Below are 21,637 nucleotides of genomic sequence, written 5' to 3' on the forward strand. Positions count from 1 at the left end.
ATGCAAGATGGTGCCTTTCCTTGTCATATGATCCTTTAAACCCAACTGGCCGAAACCAAGTCATATTCCAAAGAAAGCACAGAGATACCTCTACAAGAGGAGAGATTCCTTTAAGAACAACTAATGAAGAGATTAATAATACACACAAAGGGCACAGGGACAGATCTAATTTTGAAATGCATGTTATTAGATCTTATTGTTAACAATTAATCCAAGCATATGTTAAATAAAAATAAAAGATGTCATTCTTTTAAATGAAGAAGTCATAACTGGATCTTCCAGTGAATAGGGCAGACTTCTCGATATAAACTGGACTTCATTTAATAATTTAGTCCGGTTAAACTCCTGCACCTTTCTTAATGTCTGCAAGTTTGCATTAGTTCAATAAAGAATATAGAACGTATATCTGATTCACTGATATATTAGTAACTATACGGAAGAGAATCTCTGTTGCTACTTCCATTTTTTATCACAATTTTAACATTGAAATTTAGATATATACGTAAAATGAACAAGACGACAAACCAAAAATACTGATGACTCATCCTGCACTGCACAGATTTTGTCCAATCAAATGCTACCTGGAGAGTATCACACCTCTTATTACCATCTGCAACTAACTAGCAAGTAGCAAATTAAATCAATATACCTGATATAAATAAAACTTGGCATTCATGAAATATGTCCCATTCAGACTTCAATGCTTCAACTCCAAATACATTAATATGGAAAAAATAAAACTGTGTCAAATGATTTTATGGTCTTTAATATAATACGTGTATCTCTGTACAGGCAAAGATAAAAATGAGCAGTGTTTTCATAACTGAATCTGGCATGCTTACTGAATGAATAACTGACTGGTGTGCGACTTTAAAAATGGCTGCTTTGGAACAAATCCGAACATTTTCAGCTCTTGAGGACACGAATGATCAAGGACAGAGAATGGGAGTGTCTGAAATCTAACGTTTAAAAAAAAGTCTCTCCTGTTCACTCTGCCAAACACTCTCAATCTTCTAGACACACACAAATTTACACTCTGCATGTGGGTCTAGAAAGTGTGGGAGTCTGGAAAGAGGATCAGAATAGGAATGAGCCTGAAAAAAATTCCAATTCAAAGGGACAAACAGTGATGGGTCATCATGATCCCTGACTAGGTCAACAATCTGCTGTAAAAGCTGATCTTAACTCTAAAACTTGTACTAAAAATATGATCTGATATCAAATACTTGCATCATCTTCCTCTCTGTGCAATTCAAAAGAGAAAATCAGACTAGAGAGCACTGCAACATCTACAACCTGCTTGTCACAATCAAAATATGCTGATCAACCAGCATATTCTTGGTGAAAACCAAAGACATGGCAGGTTTGGCTAGTAAAGAAGCCTGGGCTTTTTTTCAATTAGGTAAAGATGTTTCTTACACCCAAACAGTGCTATAACAACCACTGACATTGAAAGGGAACAACTTTTGGCCAATATTCAAATTATTATTGGACAAATATGGGTTTTTAAATGGCTGATTCTTATTTTTCTTTTAATATGTGGTTATATCCTTATGTGCAGACATTCAAACATGGGGAAAGGACGATCAAAGCAGCTTTCTCTTGAGAAACAGAGGCTAAGCCAAGGTGAACGAACGAATACAAGCCAACAGTCTCAGCCTTTGCCACCCCTCCCCTGCTCCCGCTTCCTAGCTAATAGCATCAATCACACACCACAAGCCTGGGGGCCATTACACAGCACAAACTTGATGGCAGATCATTATTACACATGCACACACACACACATGCTAATACACAACATCCATACTAGAAACACACACAGTATATACTCACTACCACACCCTGCCAGTAATGCTTGTTTTTTTAAGTGCTCCATATGTCCTTGATTTGCTTGACCTATTAGACCGCTTGATGATCATTGGGATGTGTGCCATATTTAAAAGCCTAACAATTCCTTGTGTTCACCGATATATCATTTAAGTGTACATCCTGTACATTTGAAGCTCCTGAACTGAAGATCTTTGTAACTAACAGTTTAGTCCCAGACTGGTTTAATCTGTGGTAGGTAAACAAGCCGAGAGGTGCATGACTCGCATGACTAATGCACGAAAACACATCCCTCATTGAAAAGGATCACATATACTGGCTCACACATCAACCATGACATGCATTCACATGCAAGAATATCAACGCTAAAACACTCCGAAATCAGGAGTCAGTAATCAGCTTGGCTTTCAGTTGTAGCTGTCTCGCTTACACACACACACACACACTCACCACTGCATCTCCAGTGCATGCATTCTGCTCCACATCCAGAACGGTTGACATGTTTCCACACACGAGACAGTGACAGCTTCAGAGAGGAGACACGAAGAGATGGGAGGATCCACGAGAGAAACACAGAGTGGCTGAAGGAGGGATGGAGGGGAACGCACAGGGAGAGCAGTAGCTAGGCAGAGATCCAAGAGGGAGGGGAGACAGAAGAGGAAAGAGAGTGAGAGTGAGATAAATAAAGACAGGAGGTATGTTTTCGGAGGGAGAGAGAGAGAGAGAGAGGGAGAGATGGTTGAGATGCAGACAGAGTGAGGAGGAGAAAGAAGTGACTGCGGTTTGCGCTGGGGAGGCAGTGCTTGCTCATGCATACGACAGCACTGAAAGAGCCCCGCTCTGATTGGACGAGAGGATGTCAGGTGGGCGGGAGGTGGCAGGAGCAGGGATAAGAGGGGTGGGGCAGACATAGAGAGGGCGAGGAAGGAATGATGCTCTCCACTGCACTTTATTATTTGTTTTTGGGCGGGGTCAACCGGTTCACTTCTCAGATTCAGGAAGAGAAGAGATGCAGAGAGATTTGACCTTGAGAATCAATTGATTTGGACTAAACCTATTGATTAATGATTGATGATTATTGATTCTATTAATTCTATTTAGTCATGGTAGTGTTTGTCAACTGGTTTCCCCTTAGGACATATTTGATTTTATAAAGTGAAGCAAACAATTAAGACAACAAAAACAACTGATTATTATACATAACTATATAACTATTTACCTTTGCATATGGTCATTTTCAAGATTTTCCAGGATGTCAGTGTTGGAATAAAATTATTTCAACTAATTTCTACCAAATGACAAATGAATTTGTGGTAAAATGCCTTACAGTTTGATTGGACAAACTATTTTTTTTTTTTTTACTTCAAACATATTATATTCAAAATTATATAAGAATAATAACAACAATATACACATAAAAATGTATAAATGTGTAAATATTCAAAATAAAAATTCTTAAGTTTGCACCTAAAAGTGAGCTAAATGTCAAAACCTTCTAACAGGGACATCTTCCATTGTAAAAGAGTAGAAAAATAAAGTAAACAAGTTTTCTGTTAGGGTTAGGTTATGGCATTTACAACTAGATATATAAAAAAAAAATGTCTAAGGAACTTCCCTGTTTAGATAGCTACGCAAACGTGTGTGCACACACATAAGCACATACACTATGTATTGAAATATACATATGTAATCCATGTACACCTGTGACACATTAATAGATTGTGACTCACCAGTTGAAAAATCACTGATTTACAATACACCAGTCAAATGAGCTATCAAATCAGTGTAACAACAAGAACTAAACTTATTATCACTTTCCTTAGATTTGCAGTAATGTTTATTTCTTCATTTTCTACCACTGCAGTAAATTACCATGGTTGCAGAAGAACAGTTTGCACGTCTGTGACCCAGCAGAGGCGTAGTGTGACATCATCTACTCAATCTTTCTATAGCTCTCGGTCTCTGATAGGTTATTGATCTGCCTTGCTTCCATTCATCAGTAGATGAGGCTGAAACATTGTTTTTCATTCAATACGCCTCTTTGTCGTTCCTCGGGGGCCACCACAGACAAACAATCTGAGAAGCACACAACTGGAGCTGGCAAAGGAATTCAGCATTTGTGGATTGGAATTCAACACTGTGTTTATAAAGGTATGTAGAGTGTTTTGTTTTTATGCATCAGGCGATCCGCTTAAATGCATTATTCAGATAACTAATACTGCATAATGCAACAGACAGAACAAATATGCAAACTGCTCATACCATCTATTTCATACAAAAAGACATACAGCGAATATACAGATAAAGTACCCAAAGGTTTAGAAGCAACATGGTTGTATTACTTATTGATGGACCTGCAGCTTCAGTAATAAATCAGATTGTGTTAGTCACTCTCTCCATCTGAGCGAGTCTTGTGGAGCGTGCTGTACCAGAGTGACCTTCAGCGAAGCATGCACAGACCAGAGGGCAAAACGGACAGACACAGCTCCTGAAGGCCTGTCAAGAGACTGACTACCAATTAACTTAAGAATCAACAATATATCATTTATAACATAAACAATACGAACAAAGTAATGGAGAGAGTTCAATATGATTGTAGGCACTTGGGTTAAATTTTTACATCACTATTTAATGGCAGAGACTGAGAGAAGGTCACTAAGAACTGGGGATCAGAGATTAAATCATATTCTAAATAAATATTTTATCCTGGGAAGTGGTTTGAGATTATCTTAAATGCTATCTAATAATTTAAAGAGACTGTATTGGAGTAAAGGATATGGTTTTGCTTACTCTGAGTCTCTGATGCCCTCTATGGGATGAAGTTGTTTCTGAATAATGATGAACCTGTCGTGATGACTTGCAGTATTCACACAGATGCTTTAGCTATTACTATTGGCTAAAAGCTTGAGGAAAAACAGGGTCTCCAACATGGGCCTTGTATATATATATATATATAAAAAAAAAAAAAAAAAAAAAACATACACACATATACAGTAGGGTTGTGCTGACTGATTAAAGGCTATTGCATAAAGTACAATATAAATAAACGTGACTGGATTTTACGATAATGTTTAGTAATGATTTTATTAATCTGATTATGGGTTGTTGTATTTTGACTTAAAAAAAAAAAAAAAAAAAAAAAAACTATAAGCATTGGCAAATCATTTATGCTATTGAAGGGACAACAGATTATTTCACTTTTATCTACTGGCTTTTTTATGCGCAATTTTTGGATGGTGGCGTGAGAGATAGTCTGAATTACCTCTGTTAACCAGCAGAGAGCAGTCACACCTTAAACCTGATCCACCTCAAGCACATGTCTGTGTTCTGCAGCACTCAGTGCTAGAGTAAGATTGGATTGGCTGGCCTGGTGTCAGCCCATCATTGGACTAACACTTAATGTGTATGAGCTCCAGTACAGAGGCTTGCTGAGTAAGGAAAACTAAAGTCACTGTATAATGTAAAGCAGGTTGTGCATGAGTCTCAGCATGATAACGTCACCAGCTGCAGGTGCTATATTTAGCTCATCTGAGACCCCTGCACTGAAAAAGGAGAATGTGATTCACAAAGAATGGCTTTCTCACTGCTGAAGAGACATCAGTTATGAACTAAAAATGTGTGTGTGTGTGTGTGTGTGTGTGTATACACTATTTCTCAAGATGTCAACCACCATCATATCATCCATTACTCAACAGAAAAGATAATAATCAGTTTGAAAAATCCTAATATGTTTTTTTTGATGATTATTTATTTATTGTGTAGTTTCTTATTTTATTAAAATATGAGTATTTTTTTTTTTTTTTTTATGTGTTTTTTTTTACTAAACAAAATCAGTTTATGGATGTTAGAGCTGGTTTACAGAGTCCTGGAGAGATAAAGTTAGATCACACGGTGACATCAAATCATATTCCCTATTCATAATACCATATATTCAGGTTTATTTCAACATCAGAATATGTTTTTCCCATAATAACACCTTTGATATTAAAATATGAAGGCTTAACATCAACCATATCATACCACTTAACTGTTTTAGCACACAAACCTTTAATGTTTAAGAATAACTAATTTTATCTCATCCAATCATGAAATATTTATAAGTCTTATCTTACCTGACAGTCAAAGTCTTGGAAGTTTTGGGAATTCTGTAGGAGAAAGAGAAGGTATTTGATTATTCTATATTAATAGACTTGCATGAAAATGTCTAACAATGTTCAATTTTGAACAAATCATCAATTATTCTCTACTCAGCTTCTGCTGCTCTTTATACTGACACCACTAGGTGGAGACAGAGGTCAGGGAGTCACTCCAGTTCAATCATTAATTTTAAAGGAATGGTGCCCAAAAATTTTAATTCTGTCATCATTAACTTGTCATGCCATTTTAAACCTGTATGCTGTTATTTTTTTTAGTGCAAAGTAGAAAACTAAGACTTGGGGCATGAAGTGCATAGATGATTTGTATATGTCATTATAAACAGCTGCTGTGCACAAGAACCACATAACTTTCAAATTTCAAGAAAAAAACAAAAAACAGCAGGTTTGAAACAACATACACATGATAAAGTTCCAACATTAAATTACCCACCTGCAAAAGTAATGAAACCATTTTCCATTTTCATTTTGGTTAAAGTTTTAGTATTTATTCTGTTTTTGTCAATTTTAGTAGTTTTTTTTTTATTTTTTTTTATTGTAGTTCTGTTAAATGTAGAAACCAGAAAAAAAAAAATCAAATTAAATAATTTCCAACCATTATTTTAAAAGAAACTGTAACGTGTCAAAATTGGTGCATTTTAACATTTTATTATTATTACTATTTTTTAAACTTCTTACAGAGGGGTCTCTGTCTGGAATCCCAGTCTGCAAGCCCCTGCTCTAAGCTTCAGCCCATTCATTAGTTCAAAGAAAGAGGAAGCCACCCATAAAACGTTTGTCCCTCGCCTTGTGGATTATACTGGCGGCCTTACTCAATGCTAATGGGTGTATGGCATTTACATTTCTATTTTTAGTGTTTCTGATATGGATGCTGTGTGGCAAAGAAGGATGGCAATATTGAAACTGACAAACCCTGCGGATCCTGTGATGCAAATTTCTGCCAACAGGGGCTGAAGGAGGAATAATAATTAATCTGGAGAAGACAGAAATATCTTTTATTCTGCAGAATTGTTTTGCACCTCAACCCCACCCGTCTTATCTTTTTTCGTTCTTCCACTTTTCCTGTTTCTCTTAAAACCATTTCACTAATATTCCACCCCTTTCACCTCTTTTCCATCTCCATTCATTTTCTCCCGCTACAGTAACTCCCACATGAATTATTCAGTTTGATGAAGTAAAGACAGACACAGGGGTAGAGAGGAACTTTGCTTCAGATAGAGAAACTCATAGATCTCGAACACGAAGAGCCATGGAGGGAAGACGTGTGTGAGTGTGTTTTCATGTGGCATGTATGTATAACACGAGTTGTGATTTTAAAGTTCTCTTACTGGTGTATAAATCTTTAAATAATCAAGCCCCTAGTTATCTCTCAGAGCTGCTGCATTTTTATACTCCCACTAGAAGTCTTAGATCCATTGATCAGAATCTCTTTCTAGTCCCTCAGTCCAGACTTAAACATAGAGAGGATCGAGCTTTTTCTGTGGTTGGGCCTCGGTTATGGAACAATCTGCCACTTGAGATTAGAGTGGCACCTTTCATATCTATTTTCAATTCAGAATGCTTACCTGTCATTCTTTTTGGTCTTTTAAAATTCATATGTTTTAATGCGTTTATGGTTAGATTTTATTTTTTTTATGTACAGCACTTTGGTCAGACTTTTGGCTGTTTTTAAATGTGCTTTATAAATAAATGAACTTGTGAGACATGACGTGAGCTTGAGTATCACTATGGTTTACACTGTGTAACTAGGGATGAGCTCTGTGGTGTCTATAGGCTTTTTATTGCTCTTCATACATTTATTGGCATATACATCAACAACAACTCAAGGTCTAGCTGCAAATTCTGCTGATTTAAACTAAATATCTAAGATATATAAGATTTATACAATTGATTTTGTAATATTTCAAGATTGGGTTGGAAATTACAAACTAAAAAAAACTGCAATAGAGTTACGTTATAGCTGTATGATTTCTAGCTATTATTGCTAGTTTATCATTTTGGTCAAGAATTGGTCAGCTTTTCAAAAATATCAGTAATTTTTCTGGCACAAAAACACATTGCTTAAAATAAGTTTTTTTTTTAATTATTAGTTTTATTTATTTATTTTTCCCACCAAATATTGGCAAGGCAAGTAAAAATCTAAAAAATAAAAATAAATAAATAAGATTTTGTCTTTATATTTATTCAGGTTTTCAAAAAAAAAAAAAATCTTGATATTTATAATATTATGCTTGGATGGATCAGTACTTCAAATAGTTTTTTATTTAATTATTATTTACATTACCAAATCTCAAATTCCATCATTTAATGACTGTACTATTATTCTAAAATTTATTTTAAAAACCTTTTTACTTCTAGGGTATATAAAACATGGTATTTACAAGAGAGAAGTCATACAAATCTGACCAAAATATCACTTTATCACTATAGCTTGTTCATGCATAAGTATGCAATCATGCTAGTGTGTGTATCTGCATACGAGCCGGATGTTTCTAAAATGTTTATCTCACCTTGTAGGTCAGCAGAGGCTTGATCTCAGTCAGCTGAACGTCTTGTAGCTCATCCATCTCTGTCTGTTTGCACTACAAAAAAAATAAAAAGGAAAAAATTAAAATAAAACAAATATAGACATGTGAAACACTCACGTCATGATCAACTCTATTTGTTATAAATAAAAATCAATGTGTAACAGAGTTTCAGTTCAATATATTCTAGGCTAATAAAGTCCAACTTTACTAGACAAATCTCACACCATGTCACATTTGCAGCAGACCTCACCAAGTCAATACAGAGGCCTTATATTGAATTTCTATTAATAAAACACACACTACAAAACTCCTTGCAGAGTTCTAATAATTTTTTCACTTGTAATCAAGCGTAAGTGTAGTTACCCTTTTTATTTTTAATTAACCTGGAGGACCTGAGATTGGGTATCAGCCCACAACAGCCTTTAGTTACACACACACACACATACACACACACAGTAAAAGCGGAGCACCAAAGGAAATGCCTGTACAATTAAATCTGCTCTTTTTAGTTGCTTTGGAAACAGTGATGTTTTGATGAAAGGGTATAGTCTGCTAGCTAGCTAATATATAAATGTTGCATGATTCCGGTCTGCGATTAACATTCTCAAGGCCGAACGATAAGCAAACATGCACTATGTATTTAAAGCATCAGTTTCTATTTATCATTCTTGCAGCAAAATCGCTTCCTGTTTTCATTACAAGGACAGGGATGAGACCGGAATGATTATTTGCACAGACAGCTAAAAAGTGACAACGCAAACGAAGCCCTACTTTATGATATTTTACAATGTTTATCCAAGGTGAGACCAAGAGAAATATGATGTATGATCAAATTTTCGGCTTGCATACAAATAGGATAACACTGACACAGATGCTACAGAAATGTGAAAGTCAGTATGAATGAGGTGCCTACAGAGATCTGCTGAGCTCATGTTGTAAAGTGGAATGACATGCTGATGTGGCTTAACCCACTTCCACTCGGCTCTTCTGTCTACCGTCACAATCATCCTGATCTTCCTGACCTTGTGACAGGACCAAACGTGACTGATACACAGGAAATACCATCAGATTAGCAAGACCTGATATGATGACATTCAGTTTTAAAACATTTAAATTAAGATTCAGTCATAGATTGTTTTAATGTTTTTAAAAGAGTCTCTATGTTGCTCACCAAAGCTGCATTTCTCTAATGAAAAATACAATAGTGTTGCACAATTATAACACTATAAAACTTTTTTCACTGTTTTTTTTTCAGCGTCACATGATCCTAGAGAAATCATTCTAAAATTATTATCAGTGTTGAAAACTGCTTAATATTGTTGTAAAAACTGTGATAGATTTTTTGTAGGATTCTTTGATGAACAGAAAGATGAAAATAACAGAATTTCAAATATAAAACTTATAAATGTTTTTACCGTCACTTTAAAATATTTACTAGGGCTGGGTTTTGACACAAATTTCATGATTCGGCTCAAAAGATTTCGATTCCAATATATTCTATTCAATATCGATTATTCTAGATATTGTATCTATCAGGTACAGACAGGATGCGGATTTCAGTAAGTTGTACTATTTATTTATTTTATTTTTTTTACATACCTTAGGATGTTAATTCATGTTCATTTTGTGCTGTAACTAGTTACAGTGGAGGAGATGATAAGTTAAGTTGTGTTTCGGGCTGCTGCTTCTCTGTGTGGCGTGACAGCGATCTGTCACTCCACATTAAACAGCACCAAAACGCTATTTATTGTTTGAATACTGAAATAAAATGTACAGAATTCTGAGACTTTGTTTCATATCAAAAGTAATTTTTTTGGATACAATGGGCACTACAATGCTCCGTTCGTTACTTGAAAACAGGCCAGACTAATCAATTCCTGGGATTTAAGAATCGATACTGTTCCGCAAAAATGAGAATGAATTCAAATCGAGAATTAATTTTTTTTTTTTTATCCAGCCCAAATATATACATTTTCTATTCTGTGAACATTTTCAAACAAATTTTTGCTTTTAGTACTTTGTTTCAATTTGATCTTTGCTGTGACAAATGAGTTTTTAAAAGTATAAAAATCCAAATCTTCAAATAAAGTGTGTTCATAAAAAGATGTACATACTATAATGAGCAAAATAGTTGTAAAGCAGCTTCCCTTATTCCAAAAGGTCAGTGCCTTTCATCAATAAAATACCAGAGCAGCATGAAAACAAACTTCTATTACGTAAAAAGCAAGAAAACTACTCGCACAAATTAAGAAGTGAAAGCTTAGGGGTGGAAATCTCAACAATCCCAGCAGCAAATCCGGATGAAGGGCATTAAATAATATTTAAACAAGGAGTAACACAAAAAGAAAACAACAAATGTTCAGTGTGTCTGTAGAGATTTGCTGTAGTGCTCTCCACTTCCGCACACGGTCCATGAATCTGGGCCGAGGGCAAAGGCCAAACTGCAATCATGGCATCTGATTGTAACCCCGCAAGATTTCGGCTGGAATTATCAAGCAGATTCATACACTGCTGAGATTAATGTCAAGATTTCATATGTCTTGCTTCACTAACCCAAATGAACTTCCTCATCAAAACTGTCGACTGCAATCAACGTCATCTTCAGTTTTCACCCACTCTAGTTGAGCATTCAGTGAAGTGTAAAACTGTTGCCATAGAGACAAAAGGGGTGATGTATATTTTCAGAGAGGGCTCCCGAAGGGACAGGAAGGAGTAATGAAGACTCAGAACAGCAGACCGAGGCATTAGCTGAGACTCTCAGACACCACAGTTCTACATTTACTTTATTCTTCACATCACATCAGGGCTTTTCTGAGTATAAACATAAAATCTACTGTAGGTATAACCCAGAGCAAAAATCCTGATTCACCATCTTCCCATGCGTATTGCATAACTATGCCGTCCAAAGAAATGTGACTCATGTAAAAACACTTCCCAGGGATCCTGCCTCCTATTTCACTCAGATTTGTCTGTGCAAATGTGTATTTACACAGCTGCGAATAAAAAAAATACCAGATCAAATGAGAGCTAGGAGTCAAACAGAGCATTGCTGAATCAAGTACACAGCTAAATAGTCTACAAAAATCATCTTTTAGCTCCGACAAGCTAAGAGTAATCATCTATATTTAAATTTTGATAGAACCGTTTCACTATAATATTGCTGGAAGCATGTTCACTAGTCACGCTCCCCAAACCCTGTTAATAAGTCACATATGGATAAGGAGGCCGTCTAGGACACATCAGCCCACCCACACATAACCTTGTACACCCTTGAGGGGTTTTCTCATTCATCTCTGTTCATTCTTATAAGACGTTCACATCTGGATTATTTTAAATAGTCAACAGTATGCCACAAGTCAATAGGAATAATGTTTGCAACACAAGATGTTATTTCTGAGTAAATGCGTTATATAATGAGAAAAAAAATCTTTGATATAACTGAGATATATACTGTATAGCAAACTTAAAATACACACATAGCACTAATAAATCATTCACAATAAAACCAAAAACGTACATTAATGCACGGGCAATTTGTATTTCATGTTGATGTTTAGGTGCATATAACCAGGAATATAAGATAAATCAGTACTTTTTTATTGTACAGTTCAATTTTAATTAATAATTTGTTTATTTGATATTATTAATTACTAAAGATATTATCTAGCCCTACAAAATTACAGAAATGTTTAACATTTTTAGATACAGAGTAATATATTATATTCATATTTTTTCCTTGTACAGATGTCTTCACATGGTGATTTATTTGGGACTATTCCTTGGAGGATGTCTTGAAATTTTGCCCCCACACATCTGATAACTTCTTACACACACCTGCAAGCACACACTAAGTGAAATAACAAGAGGAGCTGGCACGAATGCTGTCAGCAAACACTGCTGAAAGATCGATGGCCATCACAAAGGACTCCATCCATCCATCTCTCTCTCTTTCTCACCTTGAAGCTATAAACAGCCCATGAATCAACAGTAAGGAGTGTCCCCAGATGTGGACAGATGGTCTGTGCCCTCTCTTCTGCATAGGTTAAGTTCTGTCCAGCTGGCGTCACACAACTGATTTTAATAAACTTTGGTGAATTATTCATCAACAGGAACTACCAACATTCTGGAGAGCCAAAGTATTCACACACAGAAAACAATGTTTGTTTTGTTTTTTGCCTTCTGAAAAATTAACCTAAATATCTTTAATAAATAAATTAATACTTAAAAAGATATGATAAAAAAAAAAAATAGAATTGTGTTTAATCTAACTGGAAAATAGTTTTAGAACCCCCCCCACCCTAAATTTAATTCAATTCACATTATGTTTTCTTATTTTACTTTTCCAATATAGTAACAAAATAACTTACATGAGATATTCTCTGAAATCAAGCTGCTTAAATAATCCATAAAGTATATTTATCTTGTTGGCTAAAACACTAATACTGAAAATGTTTTTCCAGTGCATCAGTCCATGGTAAACTAAACAAAAAATGAGTGCGTGTTCATGGTACAGGTCACTAGTTTTCTAAAGATCAAAAAATTCTGTGTGAATGATTTGTAATTGATTGTTATGGCAACAGCCCAAAATTAAATAAACCAATTAAGACCACAAAATTTCCACATTATTCCAGCTCCTCAGTGCACCACTATATTCAGCTCTTGCTGGCTTTAATCTTCCCCACAGCAGCATAATTCTGTTAAAGGCAGTGTGTGTGACGCGCTCAACTCCAGATTATTCCATACGCTGTAACCCTGTTGATTTGGAAAGAGAATTACAAGGAGATTCAGACCAAGTAAGAGAGGCAGATACAGCATCCTTATGAGTAAGGATTACCAATGTGGCATGTTTATAAATGCAAAGGGGTTTCTCAAAGATGAGTTAACTGAAATTTAATCCATAATAAACATCATATTTATAGTGATTTTGAAGCACCTGTTTGTAACAGAACTCAAATCATGCAGTAACATCAACAGCACATGCTTCATAAATTGGTTACTATGCAACCTCTTTTTTACGTGAAAGGTCATTCTGATGCTCAGATGTCACCACAGACCACTTCCATGCAGGCTCATGTTTTAAATTTAAACCAGTCCAATCATGTTCTTTCAATCTCCTCCCCCTTTACTGGGAGAGTGGGAAGCTGAAGGACACAACCTATACGACTAACGTCAGAATGAAACACTAGTGCACTGCTGACATATACTACACTACTGTATGCTGCCAGCTAGATCTGAAATATTGTGAAATATTACATAAAGCAATAATAAAATGTTTAAAAGTTAATGTCATTAAGCTGTACTTCTGCTTTGGTCTCCATTTTTGTGGATTAAAGGAATTAAATTAAGGGAAACCCCTCATAAGCAGTTGTGTACGTGATAGGGAGACACGTACTCCAAAAGCTCTTGTTGTGGCAGAGTGCAGCCAATTCACTAGACTTCCATCTCTCTTTTTTCATACACTAAGAGCTGAGGGACACCCTGCATGCTGACGCATACTGTCACAGACTCCCAGCATCGCATCCATCATACGCTGGCTTTTGCCTTTTACATTAAGCCACTTCCTTCCTGTCATTTCTTGAGAAGCAAGGACTTGCATACATATAAGGGTATGTGAGGATACTTTCTAGAAGTTTTCTCATTAAACTCTCTTACACTTGTACACACAATCAAACTGTCTTTCATAAACAGTACCTCTATAATACAGGCTGTAGCAAAACCCTTCTTAGAATTCCCACAATGCTTTGAAAGATCTGCATTTGCATTATTCCTGAAGAGTCACAGTATTTAGCCTTATTAGAACAGGAAGCCACCCAATGTAATGATTTAAAGCTTACCATTTGTTGCCATCATCAGTAAAAGCATCTTATGTCTTCCATACACACACTTACACTTTAAGGCAGTTTCACACAGGAGCTTTAGTGAGCTTCAGTATAAAGTTCACAGCTGAAAACAATCCATCCTAACTTACAGCAGTGAACCATCGATGATGTATTACAATAAGGGATGCAATGAAAAATGGATATTCATTTAAAAATTTGCTAAAATTTGCTAATGTCAAAAATATTCTATCGTAAAAGTATAGTAAAGAAGCATGCGCATTTAAATATTCAAAATAGGGGGAAAAAACAATAACCAATAGTTACCAATACACTGTTTTTCTAATTTAAGTCTTTGCAAGCTCCTAGACAAAAATACTTAAAAAAAAAAAAGTAGGCACCATGAATTCATGAGTTTAGCATGCTTATTCTTACTGTACTGTATTTCTTTTGTACACAGCATGTAAGCCTACCCTAGTAATGTTTTAGTTACGTTTATTTGGGGACATCATATGTGGCATCAGAACAATCCTATTACAGAATGCAGCTGTCTCTGGTCTGTTTTTGAGTTCACAAATACATCACATAACAGGGCTGGCGCACTGCTGCAGATATTTACAGAGGCTTTGAAGAGATGTGATTGAATTCTTAGAAACTGTGGCCTCTGTTTACTGAAAGCATGAGGATTTAAAGGATTTAAAGTCAAGCAGATGGATGGTTAATATTTAATCCAGCTCTAAAATATGTAAGAGCAAATGTATATAATTTATATTCTATATATTTCATTTACCTTCTTTCATAAAGGAAATAATCTAAAATTTATCACAGTAATCCTCGTAAGGGTGCCAGATCCCCCAAAGATGCACGAAGCAAAGCATGGGCTGCATTATGGATGGATGTCAACAAATTAATCTGGTGTGAGACATGACAGAAAATAAATTTCCCACCTGTCTGGACAAGATGTGAGCTGGGAAAATGACCTTCTGCAACACTTCAGAGAGACATAAATAAAATGTAAACATGTGGCATGTGGAGCCTGAGCTAAATGTATTTAAGAGAACCTGCATTAGCACAGTCTAAAGGGAAATCCCATGTCTTCAGCAGCGCTGAGGAATGTGCTCAAGAACCAAGTTAAATTCTCATCTGAATGACATGACTCTATACTTCTATCTAAAATGTTTTGTAAAACGCCTTAAGCAGGTCCTTGACCAAGGTATGTGTTTGTATTTCAGAGTGAAATAGGACAATCAACAAGACAACAAAGTAGGGTAGGACTTGCTTTTGTTCATCAGTAGTTGATTGGGCCATGAAAAGTGGCATTTTTATTTTAATTTAAAGGCTGATGGTTGGAGAGGATTTGCGTTTAGATAATATACACAGTTTACAAAGTTTGGGGTCAATAGTTTAGGGTGCGTCATTGTCATATGTAATCAAGTAGGTGTGTTCTGAACAAATCATGTCCATCCAACAATCAAAACAGCTTTGTACTGTTTACTTACAAGGTGACAGCACCAACTACTGGCCTGGCATACGTAATACAGCGTTTTTGGCCGTTTTCACGGATATGTGTAAACGCGAATCGTTTTGAAAACGTTGGCGTGTATACGTGAACATTTTTAAAAACGCAAGGGAAAAACTTTTCCGTTTTTTACTACATCGTTGTCGTGTAAATGTAGCCTTAGAGGGTGTTACACATGTAATGCTCGGTTCATATGCAAAATAGCCAATCATAGCAGTGGGTGTTTACACTGAAGTCTCACAGCAGACAATCAGAGCAGAGGGCTAAATTCAGGGTAGTAAATCACCATTTATATCAAAATTATTTGATTACATGTTTTGATGAAAAAAAAAAACATTTAGTTTATAAGTACACTACAGTTAACATTATAAAATAATTTTTAAAAATACATATATCCCCTTTAACGTGTCCTTGCTAAAAAAAATAAAAAAATTATTTGAAAAAAAAAAAAAAAAAAACTTTTGAGTGGTAGTACTGCTTATAGTTTATTTTTTAAAAACACAATAGGAATTTTAGGGTAAAAAAAGCTAACAAGACACTAAACTTTCAGGCTCTTGTAAAAAAAATGGTATAAGCAGAACTAGTACTGTTGTGCTTACAAAAGGATTGTTATGTTTTGCTTTTAAGAGGCCTGACTCCTTAGGGATCCAGTGCAAACTACTGCTCAGGATTAAAATTCAAGAACTGCATGAAGACACACTGAGCAAATAAAATAAGAGCCTCTACTGTGATCTGAAAAAGTGCTAGGTCAGTGTGAAATCTGATGATCATTTTGATGAAATTGACCGAGACATCTCAGCAGGCTGGCCTGATATTGAGCCATCAGGCAAAAGCACAGCTGTCAAGGTGAAAATGGGAGGAGGAAACTGTAGGAGACATGGCACAAAACCAAAAACACAGGTTTTAGTGGGCTGGCCATGGTCCGGGACAACCACATGAAACCCACACGGTCTGTGTGACAGGCCACAACGAATGACCTTTAATGCTAATATGACAACGATCGAACTGGTGAAATTGATTAAGAGAGCTCTGAGATCCAGCACAGGGATGATTCGCTTTTGTAGGTCAGATATTAGATGGGTTTGAGCTGATTAACAACGTGCACATCTGAAAATGAAAAAAAAAAAAAAGCAAGTGCACCACGTAGCAACAGCAGAATCTACAAATGAAGGTCACAAGGAACCCACAAATCTTCAGACAGTCATGCTAAGAACAGGTGCCCTATGCCGACACCAGTTTCACAGTGTTTTGGACTATAATAAAGGCTGAAGCAGGGAGAGAGCAGTGCAATAGAACAGATCTACTGAAAGCCTTTAAAATCCCACTACTGAATCACTAAACAAATCAGACTGACGTTTGTTTTCGAGCCTCCGTTCTCTCTTCACTAGACTGCACTTAAGGAAGGACACTCATGGGAACAAATGTTCCAGAACATCAAATATGCCATTCACTATACAGCAACTACACTATGCAAACAACCAACCTGTTTTTCAGTAAATGCTCCAGTCTGTAAGGTTAAGTGACTATACCTCCAAACTTACTAAATAAAAACTGTAACATTTTAATGCAAACAGTACCAAAGTTTTTGTTTAAAAGACCTTGGAATACTATGTACACTACAATATCACTACAATATTTAGGGATTATTTAATGTTTTTGGCAGAAAAAGCCTATATTTAATCAAAAACACAGTAAAAACGTAAATTAGTAACATAAAAAAAAATTAACAAATCATAAATTATTACTATTTAAAAGTACTGTTTCCCATTTTAATATATTAAAAAAAATGCAATTTACTTCTGTGAAGTCAAAGATTAATTTTCAGCAGCCATTACTCACTTAATATTGTTATGGAAACCATTAAACCTTTTTTTCTCTCTCTCCAGGATTCACTAATAAATAGGACAGCATTGAAAAGAACAGCATTTATTTGAAATATAAATATTTGTTTTAATCATTACAGATGTCTTTATCATCACTTTTGATCAATTTAATGCATCCTTGCTATATAAAAGTATAAAATTCTTTACAAACAATCTTACACTTTAATCTTAAACTTCTGAACCGTAGTGTAAATACCATGGTATATGGAAATAGTATTCTGTATCAATATATTCTGATGATATTCTGATTTTTTGCTAAAAAGGGCACTTCCATGAAACAAATATTTAACAAAATATTTCACATATCAGATAAACTCATTACAAAAAAGTACACTAAAGCCATTTCTTTTTTATAAATTATGCCTGGTATCAAAATCGGCATTCAAACAGCTCATTAAGGACTAACATACTGTCCCTTTGGTCTTGCACATGCAGCGAGAGAAAGTCTGGAGGAGCAGCTTGGAATCTGTCCACATCACACAACCGCCAGCCTGACACCTGTGATACTGCTCCACCTGCACCAGGTGCTAATACAGAAGATGCTATGAGGACTGCAGACGGACATTACTGCTTAGTTTCTTTAAGAGACATTTCAATCAATGTTACATTTTCTTAAAATTAAAACCCCTTTTCTCGCTCATCAATAGTTTTCAGTGATCACAACCCCAAAAAGGACTACCAAGACTACTAAAGATGGATGAGCCATGTATGGCACAGTGCTACATAAAGACTCTTCAAAATTTGTTAAAAAAGATGCATGACACTTTTAGAATGGCAAGTTTGAGACGAAGTGTCTTCCCTTATCTCTGCATAGCACTGTGGGCTATACTCATTTGCCCTCATGGTAGTCCACACAGTCCTGATAAGCAGGGTTACTGAGATTGTGAGCACACTCAACTGAACCGAAGCATAGTTTAATTAAAGCTTGCTGCTCCCAGGAGACCCAGGATTCCCTGACATCTATCCATCTACTCATTGGAGCACACCAACTCTCTCTCTAGCTTTACATATAAAAATATACTTCTCTATAGGGAAGTTAAAATGTTACTTAATGTTTCAACAATAGGACACACACCAACTGAACATTTTTTAAAAATAAGGGACTTTAAAGTGACTTTAAAGCTTAATTAAAATAAAATGAGCAAATGCGTTCACTTTTAAAGTCAGAATAAGAAGCATTCTGATTCACATAAAGTACATATCCTGTGTGATTCACTGATTATTTGGGGGTGGTAATGAACAAGAAAGGTCATAACTCAACCGTTAATGTTCCAAAGGCAACAAGTAAACAGGGACAACTAGCTTTAAACATGCATTTGCAGATGTTTACAAGCAGTGTCCCATCATTAAATCTAACAAAATATAAAATTTCCCATGTGAAATGCCTGTTTGTGTACCAAGGTGATTTCTAATGAAATAAACAGGCTGATCTCAAAAAGATCTGTTAAAGCTTTGACTGTATTATAATAACAAATGTATGTGTCAATGTATGTACGACAAACAGATTTCAGTGAAAAGCCTACGAGGGGTCTCTTTGGAGCACTGTGTTGATGATAACAACAGGTTAGTGTTGTTTTGTTTGTTGTGTCAATTGTGTGTAGTGCACTAAACCGCACACCTGCGAGCACATGGAGTTCACATCTTCAGCACTGCGACCTTCCCACGAGCAGGTGACCGAGGACAATGTCATTTGTGTCATGCCGGAAGTTGTGTCATATACGATCGAAACTAACTTGTTACCCCAAAATTCCGTCACTTTACAGTACGTCTTTAATATATAAGCGTCATATTAGAAGCTCTAATCTATTGAGAAATACGGGAATTTTATACATAAGGGTTTAAATTAAGAAACAGGTCTTAATGCCATCACAAACCAAAGTTAGACCGACGTAAATAATTTAGCAATAGACATAAATTCAGATACACTACAATAGCAACACATTCATTCATTTTAACTGCTATATGTAACGTTATTGTAGACAAAGATAAATCATATTCAAGAGACTGAATGTAGGATGCAGCTGGCCCTCTTTATCTACATGAGAAGCACCGTCTATCAAAACTATGAAACATCTGCAGCGACGAATGAACTAAAAATGCAGTGAATAAAAAAACATCACATGTAATGACGTACAAAGTTTCTATTTTTGGCGACAAGTTCCAACATGCTCAGTCTAGGATGTGTGAGATAAGGAAAAAATCGATGTATAATAAAACAAAATGTGCGTTTTTTTCTGTCTCATTAAGCAGCTGTTGTGTTGGAAATCGACGTTATTGTGGCTCCTGGCAGTTTAAAAACATGGAGCCATTTTAAATGGAATTAACGTACGTTACATTGTTCGCCGTAGAGAAGATAGCCAACACTATCACTCTAAATCATGTCACATAATTCCCATCGGTTTTATTTATATTCCTAGAACAAATAGTACTAATTTAGTTCTGAAATGAGGTATTTAACTCACCAGTCTGTCTTGAGGTACAATATTTGAATCTGAGCAAGGAAAGCCCTCCACAAAGGTGTTGAAGTGAACGGAGCGCTGCTGGAAAGGCTCGTCGTCCGCACGTTTCTCTGCTCTCGGTCTCTGCCAGCCGTGTTTTGATGTCACTCGGTGGGCGGGGTCTTATGGGCTACCCACATTACATTCAGCGCGTTTGGAAGACCCACTCATACGCGATTTATCGCCCTCGTGAGGTTATCTGTGATATCAAGTCACGTCAAGTCATGTTTATATTATATATTTCTCTATTTTTTTTTCAAATATTTTCCCTCGTGTGTATAAATATACTTGGCAATAAAGCAAATTCTGATTCTAAATAAAATCACTCAGCAGACCACGTACACATACTGTATACAGTATACATATAACGTGCTTTTATTGTAACAAGCCAATCTCCATCATAATGCGATATAAAGGGGGAATACTGTTTTACATTCATACCGTTTTAAAAAGACATTAAGTTGTGTACATAATGACAGAATTTGAATATATTTATTAAATGCTAATCAAGATAATAGTTATGCATAGCCTATATTTAATATTTCATTGAGTAATTAGAATTCCAATAATTAAATGCATTCGGAATAAAAAATTTAAAAAGTATTTCCGAGCTCTGGATTAAACTTTTTGCTTTTAGACAAACAGCCATGTGGGTCAGATGTTTGTAAATAATCTAAGATTTAATGGCTAATCCATAAGGAAGTGTTGACAGTGATCACATTAGGTGCATAAAGGTTAAAGGAATAGCAGACTACTGATGATTACAGTAATTATATTCACCGTTGTTCAGAAATAAATATGCAATATTCAAAAAACATTTTAACATTCTAAAAATTAGATCCTTTACATACAATGTAAAACACAAACAACTGGTTTCATTGTTTGTATTTTACTTCAAACCCAACCTCTTAAATAGAGGTTAAAGGGGACATCAGATTACTTTTTTTTTTTTTTTTTTTTTTTTTTTTGCATCTAGTTAGGTTTCTGGCAAGTCTGGAAGCTCAAAAAAGTTGAAAAAAAAAAAACACCCAGCCAGTTTGTTATGAGCTTTCTGAGTCTGAAACCTTGTCAGCCAGCGAGCTCTTTCAAATTGCAGCCAGTTTCTACGTAGCTTGCCATCACTTGATGAGCCATACACCGAAACAGGGTGGTGTTAACGGAAGGTAAAATGGTGTTGTTTTACATGACCATTGAGGAATTTTAACCAAAGTATGTTACAGACATTTCATAAAGACCCTAAAGAATCATACCAACTTGTGGAAAATGGGCATCCGATGTCCCCTTTTAGGATTACCAGCCTTTTACAGAGCACAGGATGGATCCGTTTTGACTCTTCAAGTAGGCTTTTAGCTTAAACAACTCTAAATAACGAAAAAAATTCTGAAAAGAAAAAATATGTTTTCTGGTATTAT

The 21,637-nt window shown here is 35.6% G+C and overlaps 1 protein-coding gene across 3 annotated transcripts in view; it reads right to left on the minus strand.

Annotated features, from left to right (window-relative positions):
- The window catches only part of LOC109098954 (protein NDRG3-like), a 29,096-nt gene extending 8,750 nt beyond the window's left edge, over positions 1 to 20,346 (minus strand). For 2 of the 3 annotated variants that reach the window (XM_042734132.1, XM_019112512.2), the window contains exons 1-3: positions 20,190 to 20,346; positions 8,492 to 8,563; positions 5,940 to 5,972 (exon numbers count right to left, since the gene is read on the minus strand). In XM_042734132.1, the coding sequence (XP_042590066.1) occupies positions 5,940 to 5,972; positions 8,492 to 8,548 (90 nt within the window). In that variant the 5' untranslated portion in view covers positions 8,549 to 8,563; positions 20,190 to 20,346. Of the gene's footprint in view, positions 1 to 2,277; positions 2,611 to 5,939; positions 5,973 to 8,491; positions 8,564 to 20,189 lie in introns of those variants that run through there. The other variant, XM_019112513.2, reaches the window with a different exon arrangement.
- Between the last annotated feature and the right edge of the window lie 1,291 nt (positions 20,347 to 21,637).

The sequence above is a fragment of the Cyprinus carpio genome, chromosome B11 (assembly GCF_018340385.1).
Source record: "Cyprinus carpio isolate SPL01 chromosome B11, ASM1834038v1, whole genome shotgun sequence".
Classification (NCBI taxonomy): domain Eukaryota; kingdom Metazoa; phylum Chordata; class Actinopteri; order Cypriniformes; family Cyprinidae; genus Cyprinus; species Cyprinus carpio.